We start from the raw sequence: 22,884 nt of genomic DNA, 5'->3' as shown, positions 1-22,884 counted from the left end.
AATCTCAGCATCCCCTATGGTCCCCCGTGCCTGCCAGGAGCGATTTCTGAGCGTAGAGCCAGGAGTAACCCCTGAGCACTGCTGGGCGTGACAGAAAAAAAAAAAGATTTCTCAATCAGAACACATTGATTTGGATTGATTGATTTAAATTATACGATTACATTCAATTACGTTATAGATTGATTTGATTTAAATTACATGTTATTTAACATGTTTGTTTGTTTGTTAGTTTGGTTTTTGGGCCACACCCGGCGGTGCTCAGGGGTTACTCCTGGCTGTCTGCTCAGAAATAGCTCCTGGCAGGCACGGGGGACCATATGGGACACCGGGATTCGAACCAACCACTTTTGGTCCTGGATCGGCTGCTTGCAAGGCAAACGCCGCTGTGCTATCTCTCCGGGCCCGTTATTTAACATGTAACACAGGAATTTTAAATAGATTTTAGCAAAATGTGTTGTAACATTTTTACTCAAATTTATTCCCTAGTGAAGCTGCAAATTATTTTTTTCATTGATCCTTTTGCTTAGTATTATGTTAATGTTTGTTTACATGGAGAATCTTACTCTGATTTCCAAATCATGCAAAAAAATTTCCCATTTGCTTTCACGTCACTATGCAGTTTTATCTTTAAAAACAGTATTATAGTAAGTAGGCTAGTTGTGGCAGGCAGCCAACAATTTCAGTCCCTCATACCACATATGGTTTCCCAAAGCCCTGCCATAATAGATCCTGAGCCCATCCTGAGAACTGCCAGGTATGACCCCCACCACTAAAGCAAATAAATAAATACAACTTTATTTTGAGTCGTTCTCCAGTTTTATAAATTTTATTGGTTTAGAACTATGGTATTGTATTATATACCTAGTACCTGGTGCACAATTCTGTTATAATCTACCCTGAGATAGGATAGACAGACTGCCAGTACATATTCTATTGAACTTATATAAACTTGGTTTTCAACCAGATGATTTGTTTTTAAAAGTTTATTAGTTTTTGATCATCCTAGAAAGAAATGGATGCTGAAAGGGGAATAAAGTAATATGCATAGTACCCCTTCTTTAGCAATAGTGCAAACCACAGTGTGAAAAAAGAAAAAAAGGGGGGGAGGAATGAGAGTTTGAGAGAGACAGTGACAGAGAGATAGAGATTGAGAAGGGGCGGAGGTAATCTGTCTGCTCTTTGTGGCTAGTAGGAGGGAAAGGTGGTAGGGAAACTGGGGCAATAGATGTGGGAAATGTGCACTGATGAAGAGTGGTGTACATTGTATTACTGAAACTTAATCATGTACAATTTTGTAACCATAGAGTTTAAATTAAAAAAGAAATTAATTTTAAAGTTTAGGAGCTGGAGAGATAACATGGAGGTAAGGCATTTGCCTTGCATGAAGAATGACAGTGGTTCAAATCCCGGCAACCCATATGGTACCCTGAGCCTGCCAGGTGCAATTACTGAGTACAGAGTCAGGAGTAACTCCTGAGCACTGCCGGCTGTGACCGAAAAACCAAAAAATAAATAAATAAATAAATAAAATAAAATTTATTAGTCCTTAAAAGTTCATTAGTTTTGGGGCTGGGTAGGTGGCGCTGGAGGTAAGGTGTCTGCCTTGCAAGCGCTAGCCAAGGAAGGACCGCGGTTCGATCCCCCGGCGTCCCATATGGTCCCCCCAAGCCAGGGGCGATTTCTGAGCACATAGCCAGGAGTAACCCCTGAGCATCAAACGGGTGTGGCCCAAAAACCAAAAAAAAAAAAAAAAAAAAAGTTCATTAGTTTTTTTTGCTACTTATGGCCAGCACTGAATTAATTTGCTTTTTTTTAATTTAGATATTTTGCATTGGTGCTTATTCCTTACTTAAACTCTCTTGTGCTTTACTTTAGAATATGTATATTTACATGTATATATCTCCTTTTATAATATACCAGTTTAATATAATATCAGCATATAAATATAATTATTAGTTTAGCTTATAAACAAGAATTTATTTTTAGATACTCTATTAGACCTAGACATGGGAAAACTGTGACATTTCATTTACATAATTTTATACTATTATTGCTTATTGTTAGGATCGATGTTCCTTATGGTTTATTATTATTTAAATATTTTCTTCCTTTAGTTCATTTCAAACAAATCCCTTTACTGGAATGGTGTATCAAACAGTTCTTCTTCCCCATCGTCACTCTTTGAAGACAGGAAGCTTAGATGAAGCTATAACTCCGAATACATCACCATCTCAATGGCCAGGTAAGAAACAGTTTATAAATGGAAATTTCCTTAGCTTTAATGATTTAATCAGATAAGGAAAGGAAGTTTGGTTTTGTTAATCATTGGAACTTGATACAAATACAGAATTCATTACTCATTTCAAAATATGTAGTTGCTTAATTCATTTCATTAATCATTATATTAAAATGTTCTGTTGGGGCCTGAGAGATAGCACAGCGGTAGGGCGTTTGCCTTGCACACAGCCAACCCAGGACGGATGGACAGTGATTTGAATCTCTGCATCCCATATGGTCCCTGAGCACCTCCAGGTATGACCTAAAAACCAATAAATAAATAAATTAAATTAAATGCTTTATGGGGCCGTAGAGATAGCATGGAGGTAAGGCATTTGCCTTTCATGCAGAACGTCATTGGTTTAAATCCTGGCATCCCACATGGTCCCCCGAGCCTGCAGGACTATTTTTGTGCTTGGAGCCAGGAGTGGCCCCTGAGCATTGCTGGGTGTGACTCAAAAACCAAAAAAAAAAAAAAAAAAAAGCTTTGTTATGTTACTTTCTGTGTTTTTGTTGTCACAAAAGTAAGGCATTTGGTAGGACAGTTAAATTTTGTCTGTCATATTTTAATTATAGTACAGATTTTAGGTTTTTTTTCTCTAAATTCCGCAAAAAATCAACATTAATACGTTATTTATAATAATACCTACTAGTCTGTGAATCTATAGGACAATCCTAATGTAATAAGTTTTTTCCAAAATTAAAAAACGTTATTTTTAGAAATGTATTGTCAGTAGTTGTTTTGTTTGTTGTTTTTCTTCTAGGGATTACTTCTCTAATGCGACTTTTGAATTCTTCTGGTGAGGAAGCCCAGTCAGGACTAACAACCCTGCTCTGTGAGATTCTCACAGCAGTGTACCTGAGTCTCTTCATTCATGGCTTGGCAACACATTCCAGTAATGAGCTGTTTCGGATTGTGGCCCATCCTCTAAATGACAAAATGTGGTCTGCTGTATTTGGTGGAGGTGCACATGTTTCCAGCAAAGAACAGACACACTCAAAATCTTTACATGGTTAGTTTTTAATGTTTGTCTGTTTTAGCATGGCTGAAACTTTATTATCTGAGTAACAGCTTTGTCAAATAGAATTGCGTTTTACGTCAAAAATAATTGCATCTTTATGTATTCATAGAAAGTTTTTATTAAAGAGCATTTCTTAATGTTCAGACAAGTACTCTATGGTAAAATATAGCATAGAATTTCTGTTGTGAGATCCAGTTTTTATATTCTTGCACCAATATGTAGGATTAAAATTTTTCTTACATCTTCTACTATTGAAGCTTTCATTTGTTTTAAGATACTCTATAACTTTGATTTTTGTGCTATTCCGAATACAGATTATCTCTTCTTTCTTTGGCAGGAAGGTACTTTGCTGTGCCTAGCCCCCACCAGGTAGTGGTATTCTCCATGGACTGTGTGACCTTTTCCAAAGCTCTTTCAACCATCAGTGCTCATAGCCCTCCCAGTCTCGCAGGCAAGATATTAGCTTCAGAAATAGGCTTTTACAATTCAGCTTGCTTCTTTGTGGTTCACAGGGGCTGGGGAACAGTTGGCCAATTTTATTTTGTTTGGCATTTTATATGAGACAATGGAAATTTTTCTTTTAGTCAAGCCATATTTTTGATTTAGAACAATGACTAACATTTTTTTAAAACCATCCCATTATGCAATTAAATTCTTAGTTTTCATGTTTTTTAAACCTAAGACATTTTTAAATAAAAAATATCTTTGATAAACTTGATAAATCAGATTATGGCTTGAAATGACTGGAAAAATATTTTAAATGAGCCTGCTTTATGTTTTGCATATGATTCTGGCCATGAGGGATTTTGGATTTCTAATTGTTTATATTATCATTACAAATATGGGACCCGGAGAGATAGCATGGAGGTAAGACATTTGCCTTGCATGCAGAAGGTCTGTGGTTCAAGTCCCGGCATCCCATATGGTCCCTTGAGCCTGCCAGGAGCGATTTCTGAGCATAGAGCCAGGAGGAACCCCTGAGCGTTGCAGAGTGACCCAAAAACAAAAAAACAAATATTTTAAACTATCACATGAAATTTTCTAAAGATCCTAATGTTAAAACAATATATAATGTTTAAAGATAATATATAAATTAATATAATATTTAAAGATTGAAACACCCAGCTTTCTGACTTGAAAAGAACCTTCATGGTGCCTTCTGACTTTCTAAGTTTTCTTTTTATAATTTATTAGAGTGAGTGAGTATATCTGTGTGTGTGTGTCTCTGTATGTCTGTCTGTGTATATATTTATATAAAGTAGTTCTGTTCAAAATGTATTTCATTTTTTGGCCACACTTGGCATTCCTCGGGGATTATTCCTAACTCTGCACTCAGTTCATTCCTCTTGGTACTTGGGGATTCTTGATTTTGCTCCTGGACCCTCTGGTGTACTAAGGATTGAACCCCTATCAACAGTGTGCAAGGCAAGTTTCTTACCCACTGTACTCTCTCTCCAACCCCTGGTTCTTCAAATTCTTAAAAATATTTCCATTTTTATAGAATCTCCTTTATAATTTTAAAAGAATTATTAGCTGTTCTCCATTTATTCATATAAATAAAAATATTTATATAGCTTATGACTAACCTCATGAAACTTGGCGGATACATGTGACTTTATTTTTTGTTATTAAACTTAATTTAGATGTACAAATTCAAAGTCTAAGAAGAATAAGATTTTGTGGTTCTATTGAGATTAGTATTAAATAATTAGCAAATTAATTTTGGCCATATTTTAAATTATATATACTTATATATAATTAATTATATTAATGATATTCATATTATATATAAATACATAAATTTATGTTATGTATTAATTATAACTAATTATATTATATGCACTTATATATGCTTATATATAATTAAAAATATAATTTTAGCAATAAATCATATTTATTTGCATAAATAACACACTCCTTATAGAATAGTAAGTCTATACAGAAAAATGTAAAGTATATAATTAAAATAACATAACTCTATTATCACTCAGAGATGAACACTGCAGTATTCTGGAGTATTTTCCACTATAATTTCTTCACTGCATTGATTTTATCAATATGAGATTATGCTCTATTAAAGTTTACAATTTTATTATTATTTTTTATCATAGTGGCTTACATGTTGTTGACAATAATATTTTAGGTACATATTTACATAAAATCAGGGGGGATTCCCATCACCAATTTGTCCTCCCTACACCTCCGTTTTTTTCCTACCTCCCATATGCTCTTCCCTCACCCCCAGACTGATTTAGTTACCTTATGTGTAATAAGGTAATGGTATTAAATTATTGCTATGGAATGTCTATATATCTGTAAAAATTAAACAAAATATCTTATAACCAGTCAGCATGTTCTAAGTTTCAACTTAGTCTACTGAGTATACATTGTAAAAATACTACTGCAAATCACTGTTTGTTTCTAGGCACAAATGCTATTACTCAAATAGTCTCTCAGGTATTATCATAAATACCATCATACATTTTAAATCTTATTTAATTTAAATTTAAATTCTTAATTGAATTCTGAATATTTAAGGGACCAAATTCATATGTATATGTTAGTTTAGTGCAAGTTAGCTGAAAAATATAGTAACATAATATATTTGTGGCTCACTTAGGGTTAAGCTGGGAGGCAGCCACACTTGGGTTATACCATATAACATTTAAATTTCAGAATCCATAAGCTATTCTTTAGTAAAAACAATTACATAATGGAGTATTGAAAGAAAACATGAATGTGAACTAACTTAGAAAATAAAAGAAAAAATTAGGGGACCTAAGTGATAGTTACAGTGGGTAGCACCCTCCTCTTGAAGATAACAAAGGATGTAGAGTTGTGAAGTAGATCAACTGATCAAATGTCAGTGGGAACAAAAGAATCTGAGAATAGAAAATAAAACAAGAACAGGCCACATAGTGGGAACTAACTTAGAAAATAAAAGAAAAAAATTAGGGGACCTAAGTGATAGTTACAGTGGGTAGCACCCTCCTCTTGAATGTGGGTGAACCAGGTTCAATCCCTGGTCCTCTGAGCACTGCCATGTGTCACCCCACCCCCAAACCCAAAAAAGAAGAAACAGATATGCTTAAATTTTTAGATATCTTTCACTATAAAACCTGATGACAACTAAATTTCAAGAATGTAAATAAGCTCAGTCATACCCTATTTTCTAATGTTTCTCTTTTTTTTTTTTTTTTGCAACATTCCCACCACCAATGTCCCAAATCTCCTTCCATCCACCCCACCCCCACCTGTACTCCAGACAGGCTTTCCAATTCCTTCATTCATCCACATGATTATGGTAGTTATTAGTGTAGTTATTTCTATAACTTCACTCACCACTCTTTGTGGTGAGCTTCATGGAATGAGCTGGAAGTTCCAGCCCTCCTCTCATTGTCTCTGAGGATTGTTGCAAAAATGACTTTTATTGTTCTTAAAACCCATAGATCAGTGAGACTATTCTGCATCTTTCTTTTTCTCTCTCTCTGACTTATTTCACTCAGCATGATAGATTCCATGTACATCCATGTATAGGAAAATTTCATGACTTCATCTCTCCTGACAACTGCATAATATTCCATTGTGTATATGTACCACAGTTTTTTTAGTAATTTGTCTGTTGAAGGGCATCTTGGTTGTTTCCAGAGCCTGGCTATTGTGAATAGTGCTGCAATAAATATAGGTGTGAGGAAGGGGTTTTTGTATTGTATTCTTGTGTTCCTAGGGTATATCCCTAGAAGTGGAATAGCTGGGTCGAATGGGAGCTCAATTTCTAGTTCTTGGAGGAATCTCCATATCGCCTTCCATAGAGGTTGGACTAAACGGCATTCTCACAGCAGTGGATAAGAGTTCCTTTCTCTCCACATCCCTCTCATTCTTTGTGATGTGCGCCAATCTCTGTGGTGTGAGATGGTATCTCATCGTTGTTTTGACTCGCATCTTCGTGATGATTAGTGATGTGGAGCATTTTTCATGTGCCTTTTGGCCATTTGTATTTCTTTTTTATCAAAGTGTCTGTTCATTTCTTCTCCTCATTTTTTGATGGGATTAGATGTTTTTTTCTTATAAAGTTCTGTCAGTGCCCTGTATATTTTGGATATTAGCCCCTTATCTGATGGGTATTGGGTGAATAGTTTCTTCCACATGGTGGGTCGCTCTTGTATGCTGGGCACTATTTCCTTTGAGGTGCAGAAGCTTCTCAGTTTAATGTATTCCCATCTCTTGATTTCTGTTTCCACTTGTTTGGAAAGTGCAGTTTCCTTCTTGAAGATGCCTTTGTCTCAATGTCATAGAGTGTTTTACCTACATGTTGTTCTATATACCTTAATGGTATCAGGTCTGATAACAAGGTCTTTAATCCATTTGGATTTTACCTTCGTACATGATGTTAACTGAAGGTCTATGCTCGCTTTTTTGCAAGTGGCTAACCAGCTCTGCCAGCACCACTTGTTGAAGAGGTTTTTCCCTGCTCCACTTAGGATTTCTTGCTCCTTTATCAAAAATTAGGTGATTGTATATCTGGAGAACATTGTCTGAGAACTCAAGCCTATTCCACTGATCTGAGGGTCTGTCTTTATTCTAATACCATGCTGTTTTGATAACTATTGCTTTGTAGTACAGTTTAAAGTTGGGGAAAGTAATGCCTCCCATTTTCCTTTTCCCTAGGAGTGCTTTAGCTACTCAGGGGTGTTTATTGTTCCAGATGAACTTCATAAGTGTTTGATCCACTTCTTTGAAGAATGTCGTGGGTATCTTTAGAGGGATCGCATTAAATCTGTACAATTCTTTGGGGAGTATGGCCATTTTAATGATGTTAATTCTGCCAATCCATGAGCAGGGTATGTGTTTCCATTTCCGTGTGTCCTCTTATTTCTTGGAGCAGGGCTTTACAGTTTTCTTTTTATACGTCCTTCACGTCTTTGGTCAAGTTGACTCCAAGATATTTGAGTTTGTGTGGCACTAATGTGAATGGGATTGCCTTCTTGACGTCCATCTCTTTCCTATCATTATTGGGGTATAAAAAGGCCATTGATTTATGTAGGTTGATTTTGTGGCCTGCCACCTTGCTATATGAATCTATTGTTTCTAGGAGCTTTTTGGTAGTCTTTAGGGTTTTCTAAGTATAGTATCATGTCGTCTGCAAACAATGAGAGCTTGACTTCTTCCTTTCCTATCTGGATGCCCTTGATATCTTTTTCTTGCCTGATCGCTATAGCAAGAACTTCCAGTACTGTGTTGAAGAGGAGTGGTGAGAACGGACAGCCAGTCTTGTACCAGAATTTAGAGGAAAGGCTTTTAGTTTTTCTCCATTAAGGATAATATTTGCCATTGGCTTGTGGTAGATGGCTTCAACTATATTGAGAAAGGTTCCTTCCATTCCCATCTTACTGAGAGTTTTGATCAAGAATGGGTGTTGGACCTTATTAAATGCTTTCTCTGTGTCTATTGATATGATCATGTGAAATTTATTTTTCTTGTTGTTGATGTTGTGTATGATGTTGATAGATTTACAGATGTTAAACCATCCTTGCATTCCTGAGATGAAACCTACTTGGTCGTAGTGTATGATCTTCTTGATGATGCATTGGATCCTATTTGCCAGGATTTTGTTGAGATCTTTGCATCAGCATTCATCAGGGATATTCGTCTGTAATTTTCTTTTTTGGCAGCATTTTCTAATGTTTCTAACCATCCTAATTGCAGCAAAATTGCTGTAATCTTTTTCCTATCCCAGTTTTCTATTTTAGTAAACTCGTAGAAATATCTTTGTAATATTAATCATTTGTATATTTTAAGTACATTGACATTATTCAAGAAATTACCAGAATATTTTCATTTTCCTAATTTGCAAAGCTTTTTACATCCATACAATGAATAACTCCCCTTCCACAACTTTTACCCCTTTATAGCTGTCATTTATTGTTTTGCTCTCATGTTTTGATATATTTATCTTTTTGTGACTTACTTCGTTTGCCTTAATATTTATTCATGTTATAAAACGTGACAGGATTTCTGTTCTACTTATTGCTGAATTGTGTGTGTGTATGTATGTGTGTGTGTGTATTTATTCTTTGAGTGTTATGTTTAATCTGACATCTTACAGACAGAACCCTTTTGTGACCTACAGGGTAATTGAAAATTAGTACTCTAAGAGAGTTTATCACCAGATTTTTATTATATAATACAGTTTATGAATTATGCTCAAACAAACTCCTGATAAATGTATATTTATGTATTATTGGGTTAGACATAAAACACAGTATAGGGCCAGCGTGGTGGCGCTAGAGGTAGGGAGTCTGCCTTGCAAGCACTAGCCTAGGATGGACCGTGGTTCATTCTCCCGGAGATCCCCCAGCATTCCCCCAGCGCTCCATATGGTCTCCCCAAGCCAGGACCGATTTCTGAGCATATAGCCAGGAGTAAGCCTGACCATCAACGGGTGTGGGCCAGAAACAAAAACAAGGTATATTTTGTTTCTTTTTCCCCATCTTTCTCTGCTTCCTCTGCCCATTTCTCTCCTTTCTCCTGGTGCCTTTTACCTTCCCATATACAATCCTTTTATTTTTCCCTCAACTTTTCACTTTGCTATTTTCTCTTTCTTTTTTTCTCCCTTTCTCTCTCCCTTTGTTTATCTCACTCTCTCTTTCTCTCTCTTTACTCCTTTACTCCTCTTAGCTTTTTTATTTGTTAGATAACAAATCTAGGGCTGGAGAGATAGAGTGGGTAGAGCACTTCTGGTTTATCCCCTCATCCCATTTGGTTTCCAAGCTCAGCAGAATGACTCCTGAATACAGAGCCTGAATCCCTGAGCATTTCTGGATATGACCCAAAAACCAAACAAACAAACCTAAGTAGAAGTTGTAATGCATTTATTCTCCAGTCATTTTGAATACTTACTACATTAGCACTCTACTTGCTATTTTGAAATGGATTATTACTTTCTAATAAGATAATTTGGGGGGGGCAGAGAGATAGCACAACAGATAAGGTGCTTGTTTTGTGGTCCCCAGTACCCATAGGTTTCCTTAAGTTCTGCTTGAAATGATCTCCAAGCCCAGAGTCAGAAGTAAGCCCATGAGCACCATTAAGAGTTGCCCTCTAAAGCAAAAGATAATTTTGGCTTCATTTTCATTGAAGCAGGTAAAAGATTCTGTGCAAGGGGTTAGCCCTAAGAGACCATGAAGTCAATCTTTATAAAATCTGCATAGTTTCACTAACACATAAACAAACAGATTATTTTCTTGGAATTTTTTATTATATGGTGATTAAGAAATACTTATCTGCTTTTCTGATCTCATGTTTTAGTCTTTGTTGAAGTTTTTGAAATCTATCTATATCATCTTTTGCACTGTAGATATCTAAGAAGCCATACGGTTATGCTGGGGATTAAACTCAGGGTCCTGTAAATGCTAGGCTTGTGTTCCACCTCTGTGAGCTATGTCCCTGGCCCCAGTTATAATACTTTTTAGCAATGCCTTAGGGTACAAATTTGATACATCTGAATTTTTCTGAAGTATCAAACTTATACTGTTAAATTCAGCTTGGCCTAGCTTGATAAAATGCATGTGCATGCTGTTGATGCAAGCTGAGTAACTTAAAAAAATATTAAAGTTTATTTACAGCTCCAATATTTGCATCTATGAAAGGTAAGTAAGTTCCTACTGGAACTAATAGAAGAGAATATTAGAACCAATTCCAACATATCTCAATGTGGAACATTTGTCAATTAAACCATGCCTTTATCTGAAAGATTATTGATTCTCTATTGGGATATACCTTTAATGGCTTACTGTTGTTTAAATAGTTGTAAATTGTTTATTCTGTGCTATTTCCCTTCCTATTCTAAGTATACTGACTTGATATTAAATGTTTAGGACTTAAAAAACTGTAAAAATGACCATTTCTTCTTTGTTACTACCTTCACAAGAAAGTTCATCTAAAAATTTGAATCATTTCAATGGTTTAGGTGTTATATTTTTTTAATTAATTCTTCTTATGAAATAAGTATGCATATTTAAAAGGCCAAGTGATTACTGAATATTCCCATAAGTGAATTGTTATTCTTATTTAGCAAATTATATCTCCCCATAAAATTTTTAAAATATATAAAAAGATGCAGAAGAGACCGGAGTGGTAGCACATTAGCCTAGGACAGACCACAGTTCGATCCCCTGGCATCCCATGTGATCCCTCAAGCCAGGAGCAATTTTTGAGTGCATAGCCAGGAGTAAACCCCTGAGCATCACCAGGTATGCCCCCCCCCAAAAAAAAAAGATGCAGAAATGTTCTATCATATTCTCAGCTACATTGTGCACTCAAATAGGCAAATAATATCTTGTTACTTAAATAGTACAATAGATAAGTCACCAGAGCATGAGGAACAAATTGAGCTTAAAGCATGTATTGCTTTAAAAGACTTTTTATTTTACTTCCTTTACCCACTTTCTTGTTATGATGATAATAGCCTCCGTTTTGTGTAACTACATACTTTTAGTTCACCTTTGAGTTTATGTAAAATTAGGTGAAATCAGTTCAACTATATTTTGTATTTTAATACTGTGTTTTGTTCTGATAGTTTCTTCACTAGTGGAAGAAGAGAAACAGAACAAACGTTTCAGGTCATCAAAAATGTCTTGCAGAGAATCTGCTCCACAGACCTCTTCCTTACCATTGGTAAACCAGGAATCACTTCCAGTCAAAGAGAAATTCATCCCACCTGAGCTGAGTATCTGGGATTATTTCATAGCCAAGGTAATACATTTACTATCAAGATTAATATTTATATAGTCAAATGTAATTAGAATGAGGTTTTGTGTTTTTTTTTTGGTTATTTCTTGTGGTGTGTGTATGTGTGTGTTTTGTTTTGGTCCCACACATGGTAGTGGTCAGGGCTTATTCCTGGCACTGTGCCCAGAGATCCTTAGTGCCAGTTTACAGCAGTCCTTAAGAGATACCAGTTATCAAATTCAAGTGGGTTGTGTGTAAGCAAGTACCCTAACCACTGTTAGGCATCTCTCCGGTGCCTAAATTTTAAAACATGAGCTGTGTGCATGCCGGGTCATACCTTGTGCTCAAGCTTACTCCTAGCTCTGCTATCAGGAATTATTCCTGGTGGGCTTGTGGACCACATGAAATATAAAGAAAGGATTGAGCCTGAGTTGGCTATTTGCAAGGCAAATACTGTTGCTCTGACCCTGGAATTAAAAAAAATTTTAAGTGTAATTGTTAAGTGCTTCCAAACATTTTCCTACTGACTTTCCATTACACTATTAGTTGCACAAATTTTACCTGATCGACCATCTGCTGTTTTCTTCAACATTTCCCTCAACATTTTTCTTCTTATTTAGGTAGAATTCAGTAAATCCCTTTTTTTTTTTATTCCAACTTTTTCCATAGTAAAGCTTTTGTATATTCTACTTCTACTGACTAGAACATCTTCCTTTCTGACATCCTTTCCTCTAAGCCTCACATAAATGGTATTTTTCAGAGATATTGATGATCAGGTCATCTCCATTCTTTTTAATACTCACTGTCTTGACTGCCTTTTTACTACTTTAGAGCACAGTAAGTTTTCTTTGGCATTGGAGCAGAGGTACAAAAGGTAAGGAATTGACTTAGACATGGCAAACCCACTTTTGATCCCTGGAATTCCATATGGTCTCCTGAGCCTGCCAGTAGTTACTATCAGGTTAAGCATGAACACAGCCAGGTGTGGCCCTCTCAAATAAATAAAAAAAGTTTTATTTGATTTTCTCCTAATTTGCCTATTTTTCCACTGATTATAAGTTCTTTGAGAACAGTGTCTGCATAAGTCCTAAAAATTCTGTCATATTTCCATATGTGATGCCTGGGATCGAACCTGAGTCAGCTTGTTCATGGCAAATACCCTACTTACTAGGCATCTCTCTCCATCCCCAGGGATAGAATATTTAAAGTAGTTAAAGTTAAATGAGGTCAGGTGAGTGGACCCTAATCTAATCTTACTGATGTCCCTACAAGAAGCAGAACTTAGATTACAAAAACAGATACAAGGCGATAACACACCCAGAAAATAGAATGTGAGGACATGGGGGCGTATGGTGAGCGTCAAGTTCAGGAGAGAAATAAAGGAAAAGTAAACTTCTAAACACCTTCATATTAGACTTTTCGTCTCCAGAACTAAGCAAAAATGAGTTTTTGCTATTTAAGACTTCCACTCTGCATTCTGCTGTGGTAGTCCCAGAAAGACAATACACAATGATACCTAGCTCTACAAAAATACTATGTTTACTTGTCTTTATATGTTGCCTAATATTGCTATCACTCCTATGGATTTATTTTTAAGACCAGTTCATTCCTATACCCAACTTCTAAGACCACTATCCAAATCCCTTTGTTCATATATATTTGGTCAAGAATCGTATGTCTTTCTTAAGTAACAAATAAAAACTGTTTTTTTAATTGTCATATTTACTTTTTTGAGCACCCAGTGGTGCTCAGAGGTTACTCCTGACTCTGCACTCAGAAATTACTCCTGGCAGGTTCAGGGAACCATATGGGATACCAGGGGTTGAACCTGCAAGGCCAATACCCTAACCACTGTACTATCGCTCTGGCCCCCATTTACTTTTTGGGCCATTGTGAATCCTTAATAAAATTTTTGTTAAATGGATAAAAATAAAGGGGAATTGTGTTCAGTTATATTAGAAACATAGATGTCCATTGAATGTGTTGTCAGATAATTGAATGACAAATTCGTTAACATTTTATTTTAGCCTTTTCTACCCCCATCACAAAGTAGAGCAGAATATGATTCAGAGGAGAGTCTGGAAAGTGATGAGGAGGAGGAGGAGGAGGATGTTTTAACTTCAGATTTTCATCTCCAAGAACATTCTAACTCAAATTCATATAGGTATGGAATATTTAGCTTTAAGCCTTTTTTATAATTCTGTGTACGTAATATTTTAATGATAAATGACAAATTTATAATTTGTCAAAATATGAATTATAACTCATTTCTGTCATTGAAATTGTTACTGTCCTAAGTTTGTAACACATTTTTAACAGACCTCTTCTCGCTTTATTTTTAGTTGGTCATTGATGCGATTGGCAATGGTGCAGTTGGTGCTCAGTAATTTGAAGACTTTCTATCCCTTTGCAGGTCATGACCTTGCAGGTAATAAGTAGCTAACGATGTTGACTTATCTGGCTTTTGAATTGCTATTTTATATTTTTATCTGAAATTTAACTTCCTATTATTAAAGTATCTTTGCTATTTTATCTGTACATGTCTTATATTGTTAGGTTCTCAGAGAAAAATGTTATTAAAACCAGGGAATATGATGTATGTGAGAAACATTTTTGTTTGTTTGTTTGGCCACACTTGGTGATACTCAGGAAGTACTCCTGGCTCTACACTCAGGAATTACTCCTGGAAATACTCTATTTGGGATGTCAAGGATTGAATTTGGGTCAGCTACGTTAGGCAAACACCTAACCTAGTGTATTATCTCAATAGCTCTAAGAAGCTGTTATTGACACAAAATCTCAATCAAAATTATTTTAAATAAAAAAGTAAAATGCAGGGCCCGGAGAGATAGCACAGCTGTGTTTGCCTTGCAAGCAGCCAATCCAGGACCAAAGGTGATTGGTTCGAATCCCGGTGTCCCATATGGTCCCCGTGCCTGCCAGGAGCTATTTCTGAGCAGACAGCCAGTAGTAACCCCTGAGCACCGCCAGGTGTGGCCCAAAAACCAAAAACAAAACAACAAAAAAAGTAAAATGCAAAAGAAATTAGGATATATTAACTGATTCAATCAGCTGTATGGAGTTCTTGCTTGCTGAGTTCATAGGTATTTTGTAGTACTGAACATATAGTCAGAGTTCTCTGAGAGGACAAATTCCTTGATTAACAGAAGGCAGAAAAGATTCAGCAGGAAAGAGACAATATGGTCACCTAATTTTATATGCATTTGATAAAATAAACAAATACTGAAGTATTAGTTTAGTAAAATTATTATATACTGTGATAAAATGAAAGTAATAAAATAGAATTCTATCCTTATATTCCATAGTGGTAAATCAGCAGATCATTTCTAAAATTAAAGAATGAAGAATTCACAATTTAGTTATGTTACTTACATTTTTATACATAAGAAACAAAAGAATAGGGACCAGAGAGATAGCACAGCAGCGTTTGCCTTGCAAGCAGCAGATCCAGGACCCAAGATGGTTGGTTTGAATCCCGGTGTCCCATATGGTCCCCCATGCCTGCTAGGAGCTATTTCTGAGCAGACAGCCAGGAGTAACCCCTGAGCAATGCCGGGTGTGGCCCAAAAACCAAAAAAAAGCAAAACAAAACAAAACAAAACAAAAAAAAAATGAAAAGAATAGCTAGAAGTTCAAAGTGGGATCAAAAGTTAGGTATATGGATTATGAAACTGGACAGAGATGGGTTTCCTGATAAGTATTCTGTAACTTCTTTTGAAGTTTTGCATATTGCTTTAATTTTCTGAATAAATTTTTGTTATACTATAAAGAAGTTGAGCTGATACGAAAATATAAAGTAATTTTCCCAGACATATTTTTATAGTATCCGCATGTAGTTTTCAGGTGAAATAGTCAAAAAGTCAAAACCAGGGCTTAAAGGAATGTGTAGTGAGTTAAAATACTTATTTTGCCAGCTTATCACAGGCAGATTTGTGATGTGCCATATGTGCACCTTTGCTGTCTGTGATTCCTAGAGCTGCAAGTGGTATTAGGCCACTCCATAGCCTCGTACACACCCAAAGTGTGTATGGTGTGTCGCCCGGTCCTCTCCCCCACACACATACACATGCATTGATCACAACTCAAAAACTACCTGTGCCATGGCCAAAAAGTATGTCCTTGGCTAGCATGTGTACAATTAGATTGTGCAAAACCTCAACCTTGAGAGAAAACCACAGCCAAAAATGTGTAAGTACCACAGCTGGATGTATGACCCACATTGTCACAACATGAGCAACAGCATCAAAAGGGAACTGAGGGAAAATACATTTTCAAAAAATAATCAAAAGTCGTAATAGATGCAGCACTAACTTAAAACCACATGATCGTATCAACTAGATGCAGATAAAGCATTTGATAAGGTCTAACACCCATTCTTGATGAAAAATTCTCAACAAGATGGGAATATAAGAAACTTTTCTCAATATAGTCAAGGCCAATTATTAAGCTTCCTGTAAGCTATTGTACTAATTTTGACTTAAATTACTTTATGTTGTTATCTTAGATCTAATCATGTTCAAATATGCTATCCAGATTAATGATATACTTACTTTAACCTTTGATTCCCCTCCACCTTTCTAATACATCTTTGCCAAAATTCACTATTATTTTGTCACTCATTTGCTCTGATATGGTAATCTAATTTTGTTGCATTTTACTGTAAAAAAATGTGGGTCAATTTTATTTTTCCCTTTCAGAGCTTCCAGTCAGTTCACCACTTTGTCATGCAGTTCTAAAAACTCTTCAGTGTTGGGAACAAGTTCTTCTTAGGCGTCTTGAAATCCATGGTGGGCCACCTCAAAACTATATTTCAAGTCATACCTCTGAAGAAAGTGTGTCTGCAGGTCCTGCTATTCTTCGCCATAAAGCTTTGCTAGAACCTACAAACACTCCTTTCAAGTGGGTTTTTCTATTTAGACTCTTTCATAGTTTGAGTTTCTTTAAGCCAGCATTTTGTTTTTCATTGTTTTCTATTATGAAATCTAGGGCCATGGGTTTTCTATTGTTTATATCTTCCATTTTGTTGTTTTATTTCTCTATATGCCACAGATGGATGTAATATATAATTGTCTTCCTTTTTTCTTATTTTGCTTATCATGACATCCTCCATTCAATCCAAGTTGATGCCAACTGCATGATTTTATTTTTTCTTAGGACTGCTTAGTATTTCATTGGTATGTATATAGCACAATTTAAGCTATTCATCTGTATTTGGACATTTGGCTAGTTCCATGTCCTAAGTGCTCTAGCAAATAGAGGCATTTATATATCTTTTCAATATGAATATTTATCATTGAATTACGTGGAAATTCTATTCTTTCCTGAGAAATTTCCATAGTATTTTTCATAGAGGACAAATTAGACATCATTCCTACCAACAGTAAATGAGAGCTCCTTGTTTAAGCTGTCCCTTCCAGTACTGATTATTTTTGGTCTTTTTGTTGGAATTACTAGTTTTTTTGTTATTGTTGATTTTGTAAGTGTTTTATATACTTTTATATCTGAATTCTGTATCTGATGTAGTCTGTGCATAAATTTTCTTCCATTTGGTATAATTGCTCGGTACTTTTTGCTTTTTCATTAAAATAATATAAATTTTGGGGTGGAATGAGGGGTAACTGAGTGATTTTTTTTTTTCTTTTCTGAAAATAGGTTAATAGGCCAAATAAGTTTGGGATTTTCTGCTCTAAATGATATAGTCTGATTCTGTTTGAATTACTATAAATATTTTTGTTCAATTTTATAGGGAAATGTGTTCAAATTAATCAGGAACCTCAAAGAACAAATATTATAATGTAATGAATTATGTATGCTCGATTTCTCTTAGATCCAAACACTATTTGGCACTGTCTGTGAAGAGACTTTGGCAGTATTTGGTAAAGCAGGAAGAAGTTCAGGAAACATTTATCAGAAATATATTCACAAAGAAAAGATGTTTAAATGAGGTTTGTTTTGCCATTTTATTATTAAAGATTTTACATAACCACAAGCAATTTGCATTTTACAGGTTTTTAAATTTTTGTTTTTCTATCAGATATATTTGCAGTTAACACATAGAAAAATTAGACACAAAATAGTCTCACTCATCTATGGGCTTTAAGAAAAATAAAAAACTTTTTTGCAATGATTCCTAGAGACAAAAGAGATGAGGGAGGAAAGGTCCTGCTCACGATATGAAACTCACCACAAAGAGTGGTGAGTGCAGTTAGAATGAGGGAAGTAGAAAGCCTATCTCGAGTATAGGTGGGGAAGGGGTGAGGAAAAGGGAGATTTGGGACATTGGGGATAGGACTGTTGCACTGGTGAAGAGGGGTTTTCTTTATATGACTGAAACCCAACTATAATCATATTTGTAATCAAGGTGTTTAAATAAAGATATGTTAAAAAATGACAGTAGATGTTCAATATTTTCCTAAATCTATTTAACTTCAAGTAACTATTTCAGTTTCATCTGGCTTTTTCCTCTCAAAAAAGGTAATTTTGAATTAAGGTTATTTTGTCTCTATGCTCTTAAATTGCCATTATCACTTTAATGGTGATAATGACATCAGGTGACAAAAAAAGTTTTCATTTGAATTTTACTTTTATATAGCAACATTATATATGTTTATGTTTATATTATGTTTAATGAAATTGGATAATTTAAAATTATACTGTACTTATTGTATCTTGACATTGTCATCGTAACAGTTATTTAGTATGTTTGGTAAGATAGAGAAGTAGTACCTTAATTTAAATTAATATAGTGCTTTTTTAATTTAGACAACTTTGCTATTAAAAGATGGATTTGGGCTGGAGCAATAGCGCAGTGGTAAGGCATTTGCCTTACATGCAGCTGACCCAGGACAGACCTCCATTTGATCCCCAGTGTCCTATAGGGTACCCCAAGCCAGGAGCGATTTCTGAGCGCGTAGCCAGGAGTAATCCCTGACCGTCACCGGCTATGCTGCCCCCCCCCACCCCCAAATATGGACTTGATGAGCCCAGACAGTACAGTGGTTAAGGTGCTTTCCTGACTGCAGCCAACTCCCAGTTCTTTCTCCAGCAATACATAAATGGATCTCTATTTGAATGATCTCTAAATGATTCTCTATAAGAATCACTATACTGTGCACTGTCAGGCCAATTTCTAACACTGCATATTTGAATCATTGCATTGAACCACCAGCCTGGATGGCTGAGAATTGTAAGGAGGGACTTCAGGCCTCCTGGGCAAATGTTTCCCACTCTTCCCCCACCAAAGAGAATGGAGATTAGTCTCCTAATGTGCTTTAAAAAAAGAGATAAAAGCACAAGATTGGCAGGTATTCTGTAGATCTTTTTTGTTGCTATTGGTTTTGGTTTGGGAGGCCACACCCAGCCATGCTCAGAGCTTACTTCTGGTTCTGAGCTCTGGGATCACTCCTGGTGGGCTTGGGTCTGGGCCAGGTATCCTATGAGATGCCAAGGATTAAACTTAGTTCAGGTATGTGCAAGACAAGTGCCCTACCCACTGTACTATCATTCTGGCCTCAAGCATTTGAATTTTTAAGAAATTACCAAATGAACTATTATTTTTTATTTGCTAGTTTATGAAAATACTTGAATTAGGAAACCAGGAAACAAAAGAGTATTCATATTAACTTAGAAGAACTTTTTTTGTTTTTTTTTGGGGGGGGCCACACCCAGTGTCATTCAGGGGTTACTCCTGGCTCTCGCTCTGAAATGGCTTCTGGCAGGTACCATATGGGATGCTGGGATTCGAGTACAAGGCAAATGCCCTACCACTGTGTTATTTCTCCGGCCCCAACATAGAAGAATTTTGACATCTGAACTTTAACATAGTTTAGGCATGTAATAGAAGAAATAGCATACAGATTTTTGTTTATCTTTGATAAGTTATGTCCTGTTTGCGATTTAAATTATTGAAATCATTCAAGCAAATTTTTGAATAAATAAAATTAAAATTGAATGTTTAGATGAGGTCTTCTTCAACTCTTCCACAATAATCTCTTTTCTATTCAAGAAATTCTATACAAACCTAGATATTACAAGTACATAAAACAGTGATACTTTATGATAATAAATTATAAGTGTATTTAAATGACTTCACATTCAGTTACGTTATCCCTGATGGAATCACAACCATCTTTTTAAAAGCTACGTTCTGAATAGAAAATAATATCTGTTTGTCTGATTATATACTAATGATTTTTTTTTTTTTTTTTTTTTTTTTTAGTTTTTGGGTCACACCCGGCGTTGCTCAAGGGTGACTCCTGGCTGTCTGCTCAGAAATAGCTCCTGGCAGGCACGGGGGACCATATGGGACACTGGGATTCGAACCAACCACCTTAGGTCCTGGATCGGCTGCTTGCAAAGCAAAGGCCGCTGTGCTATCTCTCCGGGCCCTATACTAATGATTTTAAAGCATTAATTTATTGCATTAGCATTAATTTATGGATGTGATTTTTTTGTTTGTTTTGGGATCACACCCAGAGGCACTTAGGTTACTCCTTACTCTGCACTCAGAAATTGCCCAAAACAGGCTTCAGGGACCATATGAGAAGGCAGGGATTGAACCCAGATTGACATTGCGCAAGGCAAATGCCCTACCCACTGTGCTATCGCTCCAGCCCAGGACTGCATTTTTTTTTTATAGATTTTACAGATACAGTTAATAGATACATAATCTTGCTTACCACTCCTAAAAACTCCCTACCACAATCCTTAAGACTTTCCCCTTCTTTTCTTTCTATCTTTGGTTGACCCAAGTTCTATTGTCAGATCTACAGGTTGGTTTTTATTAGGCATTGTCTATTATTTTTTATCTTTTATTTAAAATATCTCTTTCGAATAAGTTTACTTATTTTTTAAATAATAATTAAAGTATTCTGATAGGAACATATAGAACATATGATATTGTTCAGTAACAAAAGGATGTTTACTGTACTTTTTATTACTTTGGCAATTAGAGAATTGCCTTACAAATGATGTTACATATTTGACATTAATTTTTAAGTACAAAATCATTTAAAATGTTTTTCTATTTGATAAATACATAAAATACTTACATAAATACTTACATTAAAATGCTTGGGACCAGAGTGATAGCACAATGTTTCGGGCTTTTGCCTTGCATGTGGCTACTCCAGGTTCAGTCGCCAGTGTCTCATATGGTCCCCCAAGCCTGACAGGTGTGATTTCGGAGCACAGAGCCAGAAGTAGCCCGAGTCAGGTCTGGTCCAAAAAACTAAAACAAACAAACAAAAAAAAAAAACAAAAAATTAAATTAAAAATGCTTTTATATTTATTTAATGCAGCTGTGAAATGAAATACTTCTCAAAAAATTATACTACTAGTTATCTATCTGAATCAGCATTGAATCAATTAAGAAATAAATGAACATAAAGAGGGGGCCAGAGAGATAGCACAGCGGTAAAGCTTTTGCCTTAGAAGCAGAAGGATGGCGGTTTGAATCCCAGCATCTCATATGGTCCCCTGAGCCTGCCAGGAGCGCTTTCTGAGCATAAAGCCAGGAATAACCCCTGAGCTCTGCCAGGTGTGACCCAAAACCCAAAAATAAATAAGTAAATAAACAAACGAACGAACATAAAGATACATAAAAAGGTACATAAAAAAGATAGCAGGTAAATAAGTGTAAATATACCTTCTTAATTGGTGTAGTTTCACCCTTTTTTCTTAAGTACTTTTTTGACAAACTTAGAACTGTGAAGTTACTTTGTTATTGTAATAAATTATTAGAAAGTGAATACGTAGGGACCGGAGAGATAGCACAGTGGCGTTTGCCTTGCAAGCAGCCAATCCAGGACCAAAGGTGGTGGGTTCGGAGCTATTTCTGAGCAGACAGCCAGGAGTCACCCCTGAGCACCGCTGGGTGTGGCCAAAAACCAAAAAAAAAAAAAAGAAAGAAAGAGAGAGAGAGAGAGAGAGAGAGAGAGAGAGAGAGAGAGAGAGAGAGAGAGAGAGAGAGAGAGAGAGAGAGAGAGAGAGAAAGTGAATATGTATATGGTAATTGTAACTATTGCTAAGCTTTCTTCTATGAATTTTAGTTTTGTATCAGTAAAACAATGTTCGAACAGTAGATTTCACTTATTTAATCCTTGACAAGTGATACTCCTAAAGAAAGTGACATTTTGGGGCCAGGGAGATAGCATGGAGGTAAGGCGCTTGCCTTTCATGCAGAAGGTCATCGGTTGAATCCCGGTATCCCATATGGTCCCCTGAGCCTGCCAGGAGCGATTTCTGATCATAGAACCAGGAGTCACCCTGAGCGCTGCTGGGTGTGACCCAAAAACCAAAAAAAAAAAAAAAAAAGTGACATTTTGATTAAAGGAAATAGCATTTAAATTTCAATACAAATTTTTGGAGCTGGAGCAATAGCGCAGTGGTAGGGTGTTTGCCTTGCATGCGGCCCACCGGAATAGACCCAGCTTATATTCTCAGCAACCCACATGGTTCCCCGAGCCTGCTGGTAGCAATTTCTGAGCGCAGAGTCAGGAATAACTCCTGAGTGCAGCCGCTGTGACCCAAAAATAAAAATAAATAAATAAATTTCTATATAAATTTTATATGAATGTTGCTATATTAACTTTACAGAATTGCTCCAAATTATATGAGTACCATGTTTTTAATATTTATAGATTATCTTCTCTTTTTAAAAGTAAAACAATTATACTTAAAATAGTTGGATCCCAGTTATTATGACATTTTTATATAAATGCTTGTCAGGCCCTGCATTTTGGGTGGGAGGTGATAGATCATACATATTTTGAAAATTCTATTTCCCTATTTTTTCCATTTTTTTTAATGAAGTAAGGTCAATTTTATTAAACAA

The 22,884-nt window shown here is 35.8% G+C and overlaps 1 protein-coding gene across 2 annotated transcripts in view; it reads left to right on the top strand.

Annotated features, from left to right (window-relative positions):
• DMXL1 (Dmx like 1) overlaps positions 1 to 22,884 on the top strand; it is a 159,531-nt gene that overhangs the window by 83,866 nt on the left and 52,781 nt on the right. For both annotated transcript variants that reach the window (XM_049771388.1, XM_049771387.1), the window contains exons 27-33: positions 2,115 to 2,242; positions 3,042 to 3,290; positions 11,878 to 12,053; positions 14,057 to 14,193; positions 14,372 to 14,457; positions 16,748 to 16,949; positions 17,878 to 17,995. In XM_049771388.1, the coding sequence (XP_049627345.1) occupies positions 2,115 to 2,242; positions 3,042 to 3,290; positions 11,878 to 12,053; positions 14,057 to 14,193; positions 14,372 to 14,457; positions 16,748 to 16,949; positions 17,878 to 17,995 (1,096 nt within the window). The remainder of the gene's footprint in view (positions 1 to 2,114; positions 2,243 to 3,041; positions 3,291 to 11,877; positions 12,054 to 14,056; positions 14,194 to 14,371; positions 14,458 to 16,747; positions 16,950 to 17,877; positions 17,996 to 22,884) is intronic.

Source organism: Suncus etruscus, chromosome 4, assembly GCF_024139225.1.
Source record: "Suncus etruscus isolate mSunEtr1 chromosome 4, mSunEtr1.pri.cur, whole genome shotgun sequence".
NCBI classification, from domain to species: domain Eukaryota; kingdom Metazoa; phylum Chordata; class Mammalia; order Eulipotyphla; family Soricidae; genus Suncus; species Suncus etruscus.
Note: the sequence above shows the minus strand (reverse complement) of the source record. Positions and strands in the feature narration are given on the sequence as shown.